The sequence below is a fragment of the Mchenga conophoros genome, linkage group LG6 (genome assembly GCF_057382185.1).
Source record: "Mchenga conophoros isolate Kocher_MC1m ecotype Shallow Benthic linkage group LG6, M_conophoros_male_GT1.1, whole genome shotgun sequence".
NCBI classification, from domain to species: Eukaryota; Metazoa; Chordata; class Actinopteri; order Cichliformes; family Cichlidae; genus Mchenga; species Mchenga conophoros.
This window is the reverse complement of record NC_140531.1, coordinates 35,087,720-35,097,835: the sequence shown is the minus strand read 5'-3', so window position 1 is coordinate 35,097,835 and position 10,116 is coordinate 35,087,720. Positions and strand designations below refer to the sequence as shown.

General features: G+C 39.2%; 1 protein-coding gene across 1 annotated transcript; it reads left to right on the top strand.

The window, feature by feature from the left end:
* The first annotated feature begins 4,198 nt into the window (after positions 1 to 4,198).
* On the top strand, positions 4,199 to 9,010 carry LOC146573146 (kelch-like protein 10). Its single transcript, XM_085277747.1, has 5 exons — positions 4,199 to 4,466; positions 5,532 to 6,015; positions 6,355 to 6,969; positions 7,693 to 7,842; positions 8,568 to 9,010. The coding sequence occupies exons 1-5, from the start codon at positions 4,318 to 4,320 to the stop codon at positions 8,919 to 8,921; spliced, it is 1,752 nt and encodes a 583-aa protein (XP_085133873.1). The 5' UTR covers positions 4,199 to 4,317; the 3' UTR covers positions 8,922 to 9,010.
* The last annotated feature ends 1,106 nt before the right edge of the window (positions 9,011 to 10,116 follow it).

Below are 10,116 nucleotides of genomic sequence, written 5' to 3'. Positions count from 1 at the left end.
AGACATCACTTAGTTTTATTTGTTTTGTTTTTATCTTTTGTTTATGTGCATCATCAGACTTAGTATTATATTATTAAACACCCCATTCAGGTAGTACAAATAAGGACTGTTTTTGTCTTGTTTTAGAAATGTCTGAACCACCTTATGTGCATTTATCGGAACTTTATTTCTTAAATATTATTTTATTTGAGTTTCCTAAGTTTAGATTAGAGATTCTTTTAGTATTGTCATTTAATAATTGTTTGTTTTTTAGATTCTTCTTCTGATCTTGCCCCTACTGCAACTGCCCTTCTTAACAAGGAGAGACAGGAACTGACTTTTCTTAAGAAGAAACTGGAGTCACAAAAGATGAAAATTGAAGAACTCGAAGGAGAGAGTGAGATTTTCTCCGTGGTCAGTTCCTCTGAGGTCAGCTATCGTCCCTTAGAAGTATGAAACTAGACTAGTTCCATAAGCATTATTTTTTATTTTACATTCTTCTAATAAACATCAGGTAATTTATAAATCCCAGTTAAGTTCCCTTATTGTCATTGTGTTGATTAAAAGACTGCGTTTTAGTCAGTTAACTTGAAGTGTTGTGTCAGTTCATTCCTAAAGAGATCCAGAGTTCCAAATTCAGTTCAGCCAGGTCTAACTTGATTGATTCATTTTCATTGTTCATAAGATCAAAGCTCCAACTTGAACTAGTTATCATTCATTTATCATAATCTTCCTGAAACAAATTTAACAATATATATTTTATGATGTCATTCACCGATTGGCATGTAGATTATGCCATTACCCTAGTATCTGTTTCTATTCTTCTCTGTTGTCTTTGCTCTCATACACAAGTTTATAATGGCTGAATTCTCTCATTCACATATTTTAATAGTTTAAAAGAAAAATGACGTTGGGAAAACATTCATTTAGACCAGGGGTCCCCAATCCCAGTCCACGAGGGCCGGTGTCCCTGCAGGTTTTAGATGTGTCCTTGATCCATCACAGCTGATTTAAATGGATAAATTACCTTCTCAACATGTCTTGAAGTTCTCCAGAGGCCTGGTAATGAACTAATCATGTGATTCAGGTGTGTTGACCCAGGGTGAGATCTAAAACCTGCAGGGACACCGGCCCACGTGGACTGGGATTGGGGACCCCTGATTTAGACTGTAGTTGTGTCACTTCTATCCTTCTTGTTACCGCCTGCTTAGCACAGATGGGATTTGCCACAATTTTTCCCCCTTTAAAAAATACACAATAATAGGTAATTACTCTCAAGTACTGAAACTTTATGTTGTAGAGGACAAAAACATTTGCTCATTACACTATTTTTTTGATAATGTTGTAGCCTTTAAAGCAGAATTAATATTGGTTGTTTGTATATAACTTTACATATAAGGGCACATGATGCTTTTCTTTAACAAAATCCTCATTCTGTTTAAGCACACAAGCTGACAAAATCATCAACTGTGTAATTTAAATACACGGGGACTTTGACTTTGAAGCGGCGGCTACTCTGCACATCTTTGTCACTCAGTGTAACCTGACGGGTGTAAAATATCTTATTTCTAAAGCCAGTCATATTCTTTTTTGCATCCTGCAGAGCAACCTAAAGACGAACCATTCAATGATCCATTTTCCTTGAATGCCTCGGAAAACTCAGATTCATCTTCCACATCTTCATCTGTATCGTCTGTGTTGTCATCCTCATCTTCATCTCCAAAGAAGTGAAAGCACAAATTAAAGAAAAAGCATTCAAGAGCCAAGAAACATGAGAAGGAGCATAAGAAGTTCCGGCAGCGCTGTGAGCAAAAGACTTTGGTAGAAAAGAGCGTACAAAAGAGGATCTTATAAATGTCACATAAAAGATAGTATTATCATTTAAAATTTTTCTACAAACTAGTCTGTATTTGCTACCTCATCTTAATATAAGGTTTGGACTGATTTTGGACTAATCATTAGAAACATATACAATAAAAGTTCCCCTCTCCTCTGGCTGACTGCTCAGTCTACCAGTAGCATGGTGTTTTGCGCCTCTGGTATTCTTGCCTAAGATTGAGCAGTATATCAAGTTTTAAATAAATATCAATATACTTTCATACGAGATATAAGATGTGTCAATATCGTTTATATCGATATAGTCTATGTTGCATTATAATTATACTTGCGGAGCCACTAGTTTGTCTCTCTTTTTTGTCCACTTTTGTCTCTACGCAACGTTACTCTGTCCCGCCTCTCTCCTTCACTGAACACAACTCCCCTTCTCTCAGCGTTTTACCTGCAGGTAGCGACAAGATTCACTCGGCAGCTATCAAAGAGGAGCTAGTCGGTAAAAAGAAAACATTTGGAGATTATTATTATTGATTCGGATTTAAAGTGTCAAATGAACAGGAGAATAATGTATTCTGTAGAGAATGTTGGGAAAGCGGTCTGACTAAAGGTTCGAGCACTGCTAGTATTTTCACTATTTACAACAGCGCCATGAGGTGTAGAATGAAGAGTGTGTGAAACTGCGTGCTGTATTCCAGACCGCGAAGTCTTCCCAGCCTCCTGCCCCTAAAAAAGCCGCCTTACAAAACTCATGTACCGTATTTTTCGAACTGTAGGACACACTTAAAATCCTTTAATTTTCTCAAAAATCGACAGTGCGCCTTATGTCTGAATTCTGGTTGTGTTTATTGACCTTGAACCGATTTTATGTGGTACACGGGGCTCAAAAATCTGTCAAAAAAAATGTTTTAGTACGACTTTCGTAAGCTACGAAGGTGCACTGCTTGATGGCTTGTTGGGGCGTCACAGCTACTGTAGTCAGGAGCCTCGCATAGTAATACGTACTGTGCTTCAATGTGATATTACTGTATTGTGTGTCTACAAGGACCCCAAAATGGCACCTGTTAAGAGATATGCTTATGAAGCGGATTTCAAACTCAAGGCTATCAGTCACATAGTAGAACATGGGAATAAAGCAGCTGCAAAATCTATCTGTCTTTGTCATTATGCTCAGCTTCATTTTAGTTTACATTTTAACTGCACAATTGTGAGCTTTTTGTTATGCACGAAAACAATATTGTGTTATTTTTATTCACGGGGCGTTAGTATTTAATAAATGCTGATAATTTATTTCTGAGCAATTTTTTATGTACATCTACCCTGTATGTTAATAAAAGTGCCTGTGTGACATCTGCAACACATAACTTTGACCAATATCTCTCCTTTTTTACTTACTTTATGTGTTTAAAAAATATTGTCATATATACAGTATATATCATATATCTGCAAAGCTGTTCATAGGAACAACCTCCCTCCATGGTGGTCTAATCTTTATTCGGATGCTGAATTGACTGATTTATGAATTTACTGTAAAGATTTCATACATTTGTCTTATTGCAAACAGAAGGCTGTCCTGGGATTCTTCCTGCTACTCCACTTCATTTTCGAAAACTCTAAATCACACGCTTCCCATTATAATTTTCTAATTTTAGGATGATGTTTTCATACACACATCTACATCTACATCAAACCAGGCTTGTCACATCCAACCTTAGTCTTGTATATTATATCTTTGAGCAATTGTTCAACAGCAGATCTGCTATGTGTGTGCAGTCTGTGCTCAGGCAGGTGACTGCTTGCACCTGTCTGAGGTAACACTGTCAAGCACCGTCATTATAGCAGTCTTGTACAATATATACAGTACATATATTATAGTGTTGGTCTACAAAATTTTTCTAGAACACAAACCTGTTTTTTGTTTGTTTATTTGTTTGTTTTTTACTACTCTAGTACATCAGTAAAGTGCAGGAGCACATTTTTCCTCCTGGATAAAAGTCTAATACAATCCGAGAAAACAGCTTAGCCATGAATCATATCTGTGTTTGGCACTGCCATGTATTTTTAGACTCATATTTTTAATAACAAATATTTTAGGTTGTGTAGTAGGGAAAATACCGGGGCAATAATGAAATGTATACGAAAAAAGTGTGGCAATGAGCTTGCATGCATAAAAGCTAAATGTGATATTGTAGTCCATAAGTTGACCTCTGTGAAGCAAACATACAAAATGCTGTGTGCTATCTGTGAGGCTCATTTGCAATACATTAAAACCAAATCAAAACAAAGCTGTTAAGCAATGAAAGGTTCATTTTTAAAAAAACGTAGATTTAGATTTGAAAACAATTCTATGGGGTGACTGTTGCCAAGTCATTTTGATGTCATAAGCTTCCATTCCATAATGTCACAGTTAGGTTTGATTTGGTGCTCAGAACACTTTAAGACAAACTGTATTGGATTGTAAGACAAACTTCAGACAAAAAAATAAGAAAAGCAGTCACAAAACTCAAGATGAGGGAAGAACAGCCTCCATACAAGTCGAGCTCGGTGTATAATGAACTCCGTTTTGAGGGAAAATTTTGTGATGCAATCATCAAAGTGGAGGATGTTGAATTTCCGGTCCACAAGATAATCCTGTGTAACTGCACCCCGTACTTCAGGTGAGTTGCTTACCTGATAATGGGGAGGAATGATTACCGATTTATGTAATTCATGGTCTTAGTCTGTGAAACAGTGCCAACAAAAAGGAATCATGGAGCTTTTGTGATAAAAAGACGGTCACAGTCAACTGACAGATATACCCAAAACATAACGCAAACATTTGCACTTGGTGATTGCATGAACTAAATTCAGACTGTGTTGAGCTGAAGTTTCATTTATGTGTTTTATTAAGTTACATTAAAATCTTATCAAGTGTTATCCACACAGTAAAACACACCAGATTTACTAATACTAAAAAGGTTGAATGCTATTATGCAGTTATATGCTGTGCAAAAGTTTTGAGTTGCCTCTCATGTCGTTATGTTTTGCTTTGAAGTAGATGATTTTTTAAAGGTACACTTGAACAACAGTTCTCAGAGGCTTTCAAAGGTTTTGATTGGACATTTTTCACCCTTTTCGGTCCAGTCCTTGTACCTGACCATTTTCAGAGGAATGCTTTTGTTTTGTTTTGTTTTTGTTCATTTGTTTATTTGTTTGTTAAGCCATTTAAGCTAGGAATGGTTATGGAAGGGAAACAGGGACTGTAATTGAGCAAAATGCACTGGATCTTCCATAAGGAAAGGAAACTGGCTGAGATATGCCAAATTACACGGTAACTAGACTGAAGATCAGTGGAAACAGGCCTTATGGAGTTGACTTAAACATTTGTCATAGAGGTACAACACTGAGTGTCTAGAATCAGCTGTAAAACAAGGTGGAGGCTCTGTCACTGCATTTTGTTTGGCAATAGCTTCATATACATACTGCCAGTGTAATAAATCCAACACTCAAGCTCACTAAACATGTACAAACTCTGTTTTGGAGTTATATCCTCTACAGCAATATGGACTAGACATGAAAAGACTATCACAATAATCACATAGTAACACATGCAATCAGGCGATCATTTCCATTCCAGTCAATTGATTTTATATATTTATCCTACTTGAGCTTGACATGGTTTATTATCTTGTTGCTTCCACACCTTTTAAAATTCTCTGCTCTGTGTCCATCTCTACCCTCAGAGCTCTCTTCACCTCTTGGAGCGACCCAGACAAACAGGTCTTCAACATACCTGGCTTGTCTCCTGAGATGATGGCACTCATCATTGACTTTGCATACACTGGCAGTGTTTCTGTAACGGAGGAAAACGCAGTGGAACTTCTCATGGCAGCTGATCAACTCAATGTAATGGACATTGTAAAAATCTGCAGTGACTTCGTGGGGGAGCAACTCTGCGCAGAGAACTGTGTTGGCATTTGGCAGTTCACAAAAGTACACTTATCACCCGAACTACGTGCCAAGGCCTTCCACTACATCGTCAGTAACTTTGAGCAGGTGGTTCTTCAGGAGGAGTTCCTGCAGCTAACTGTGGAGGAACTTGGTGATATTCTTGAAAGAGATGACCTCAATGTACAGTGTGAGAGCACTGCGTACGAAGCACTTATAAAGTGGATTAGCCATGTGCCTGCAGAACGGGAACAACACCTCATCGCTCTGTTGTCTAAGGTGTATAAACTTCCATTACTACATTTAGTTTCGACTTAAATCTTCAGCATTTAAGTCATAGATTGAGTCAATCCATCTGGGTATAAGGATGCTTTAATCGCTCGAGATGTTGGTCTTTTCAGCTGTAGCCAAACCACATTTAAGCAATTCTCTTCTTTTGTCTATGTTGACAAAAAGGCTAATGGTGTCTCACTTTGGTCTCCCTCTTGCTAGCAATAAGAAAATGAAATAACACTACGAGCATTATCCTAAAGAAGCTGGAGTTGACTAAAACTGATATAGTTCAAATTCAATGTTTCCATTGTCTAAGTCCTATTGTCTTCTGTCATGTCTCTGTAGGTCCGACTGGGACTGGTGACTTTAGACTACCTAAGGGACAATGTGCGGCTCAATCAGTTGGTGCGGACCAGTTCTGACCGTCTGTCCATGATAAAGGCTGCCATTATATTACCACAAAATATGACCAACAGACCCTATGTGTTTCGCCTCTGTCCCCATCTTGCTCGTCCCCGCCTGCCTCATTCCGTCCTGCTGGCCATTGGGGGATGGAGTGACCGTAATCCAACTAACGCCATCGAGGCCTATGATTACCGGGCTGAATGCTGGGTAAACGTAACAAACAACCTGGAGCATCCTCGTGCCTATCATGGAGCCGCCTTCCTCAACGGGTACGTCTACTCCATTGGTGGCTTCGACAGGGTGGAGCATTTCAACAGCGTCTGTAGGTTTGACCTGACCACTCGCACCTGGAATGAGGTGGCACCCATGTACTGCCGCCGCTGCTATGTGAGCGTGACTGTGTTGAACGGGTTCATCTATGCCATGGGAGGCTACGACGGGCATGTACGACTCAGCAGTGCAGAGCGCTATCAACCTGAAACCAACCAGTGGAGTCTTATTGCATCCATGCATGAACAGAGGAGCGATGCCAGCTGCACAACACTTCACAGCCGGGTGGGTAAAGTAAAAGAGCAGGAGAGAAATAGAGTAGGGTCTCAGGCACACAGGCCTAGAGACCTGTCAGCAACCTTTTGGTAACAACCAGTTGCTAGTGAAAAATATGTATTCCTCGGCTGGTTAGGGAGTGGTTGTATGAAAGACACTGACTTCTACAAATAGTTTGTGAGTGTTTGCAGACAAGTCAGAGTATTCCATGCAAACCTCTGGTGTGCTCAACAGTCTGCTAATGACCAAAGCAAACACAAGGAGGTTTGTGGTGCAACACCTTTCTTCAATTTCACACTAGTGACACCCATCAACCTCCAGCTACCACTTGCCAACCAGTCAGGGGATACACATTTTTTACAGTGAAGCGAGGTGCAAGATACCTCACAAACTGGTTTCTAAGCTAGAGTGATGAAGGCCTAAATTGAACAAAACTACACATTTAAAACTACCTGTATGCCCGTAATAGTGATGATAAGGAAAACAAAAGTCATTAAAAGAATTAGCTTTTTTTATTTTTGAAAGGCAGGGACTAAATGTCTAAATGTCAGTCTGTATCAGAAGAATTTATAGTGTTCATTGTTATGTTGATCATGTAAAAGAAAAAGATTTTCAAAAAACTTTTAAGTTCACAGAATGTAATAGCATGCAAGTAGGGAAAAACATCAACTCTTAAAAAGTTGAAATATATACTAATGTCAGGTTTTTTTTGTTTTTTTTCTTTGTCTTCAGATTTACATTTGTGGTGGATTCAATGGGAACGAGTGTCTGCAGACAGCTGAATGTTACAACCCAGAGACCGACCAGTGGACGATGATCAGTCCCATGAACAGCCGCCGCAGTGGGATAGGTGTCATTGCATATGCGGATCATGTCTTTGCAGTAAGACCAGAAAGTAGTGCTGACACTCACGTAACATACAAGTCACATCTGTAATGTGCCTTGATCAGCAAGGCTGACAGATTTGGCAGTTTTGCTAACTTTGTTTTGTATTCATCAATAATCAGATTCCTATCCTGACCACAGGTTCAGAGAAGGCATTCTCACTCATTAATTTAACTGATTAGTGATGTTTCTGCTGCATGTATTTTTTCATTTCATGATTTGAATTTGCTCCATTCCCAAAATGATTTCACTGATGATTTCACATTTCCTCATCATTCCACTAGGGGAAATATGTTAGAGACAATTTCAAAATTATCCTCCAACACCTTTTGAAAAATAAGCCAAGTGATTAGCACTCATTCTCTTGGGACAGTATGTATTTTAGCTGTAAATTTGTCTTGCTAGTTGCCTTAAACCCACTGATTTAGTTGATTTGCTGCTATACCCTTTGGTAAAAAGCAAAGATTGTGTAGTCTCACCTTTGGAGACATACTTCTTTATTTAGCTAGCTACTCTTGAAGATTTATTTTCTATTTACACTGTCTCTATTCAAAAATGAAAAAATTATTATCAGCAGAATGCAGTGACCTTATCCTGGTGCTGACCTGCTGAAGAAAGGACTGAAACTCGAAGCTCCTTTTTGAAATAAAGGCAAAAGAGCTGTGAAGACAACTGAAAACATAAATACTTCACAATCATTTCACCCATGCATTTACTTTTAGGTTGGTGGCTTTGATGGAAACAGACGTCTGCGCACCGCTGAGGCTTACAACCCGCAAACCAATACGTGGAACCTCGTGTCCTCTATGTTGACCCGCCGCAGCAACTTTGGCATTGCGGTAATCAATGATCGCCTCTTTGCTGTCGGGGGCTTCAACGGCTTCACCACCACTTTCAACGTTGAGTACTACGACGCTTCAACCAACCGGTGGTTTAAAGCATGTGACATGGGGATTTTCCGCAGTGCCCTGAGCTGCTGTGTGGTGTCCGGACATCCCAACCTGTCTGATTACACCATTCCTCGTGACAGCCTGACATGTTTAAATGTGCCAGAAGAAGCAGCGGAGTCCACGTAACACCTTTAAAATGCAATACTGCCATGTGTCAACATCTGGGACTCCAACATGAAGGACTGAAATAAATCTTTAGAACATCAAACCGCTGGTGAACTGGACATTTTTTGTAGATATTTCAAAAACTTTAAGTGTGTGTGTGCGGAGACCGTGCACTGCAGATACTGGGTTTCATCAAGAGAACGCCATTGCAACAATAACAAATTTAAAAGAATTTTTCATTCCCTGCAAGGTATGGCTGCTGAGTAGAACGGACATGCACAAAGGGTGACCAGATCACAATAAGTCACATGTGGGACTTTTCCAAGTCCTCCTAGGTAAACACAACAAGAATAAAGGGAAGCTTTTACTCTCCCTTCTTAAGTCAGCTGGGGTTCTGTCTAGTAACAGACTTTACACTTGAGTAGGAATGTATCCACGGGTCATTTTTGAGCAATTTCTGACAATTTTTGAATCTTTAACAAATATTACACACATATACTGTGTTGCTTAACACCATCTTTTCTCTTGTGTGAAACAGAAAAATAACTCTATTTCTCAGTGTGTATTTAATGTGCTTTGTGGTATTTTCCACTATATTACATAGAATTATATATTTGTTTATGATAAAAAAGCATGACCTTCATATTTACTAAGGAAAATCCAGTCTTTATGTGTTCAGGGAGGTTGCTGTGATCTGCTCTCAGATCCGCTATCCACTGAGCATTGCTGTTATGGGTTGCGTCTTTCTCCCACATGCTCTTCCAGTATTGCTCCGTCTCCAGCCTTGGTGGTGCTGTTCTCATATTGTTCCCCTGACACTGAGAGTACACCTTGGATTGTTCTGTGGAGAACAGCTGGTTTATTCTCCTGCCTTCGATCTCTCTGGTGTACCTCTTCAAGCGACTGGCCAAGGCTTTGAGTTGTTGCTTGGCAGTTTCCAAGACCTCAGGTATGGACGGCTTGCTGTACTTCTTAGGCATCTTCTTTGTCACTGTGATGGCATCAGCCACACATGGGTAAATCAGTCCATTTTTTCACTTTATTAGTTTGCTTTGCAGTTTTCTTCATTAATATAATTCATTAATCATTTGGGTAAACCTAACACTGGTATTATGAGGCGCGCACATAGTAACATTGTGTGGTTTTTCTAAAATATTTTGTTATATTAATTATGTTTCTCTTTCTTTGAGTTACCTGGGTTTGGGTGGTGGCTGTT

What these genes read in the sequence shown, in the direction of transcription:
- LOC146573146 (XM_085277747.1), top strand. Translation starts at nt 4,318, where the DNA reads ATGAGGGAAGAACAGCCTCCATACAAGTCGAGCTCGGTGTATAATGAA. An exon ending in TCATCGCTCTGTTGTCTAAG is followed by an intron (nt 6,016 to 6,354) that starts GTGTATAAACTT and finishes ATGTCTCTGTAG; the next exon opens with GTCCGACTGGGACTGGTGAC. An exon ending in GCACAACACTTCACAGCCGG is followed by an intron (nt 6,970 to 7,692) that starts GTGGGTAAAGTA and finishes CTTTGTCTTCAG; the next exon opens with ATTTACATTTGTGGTGGATT.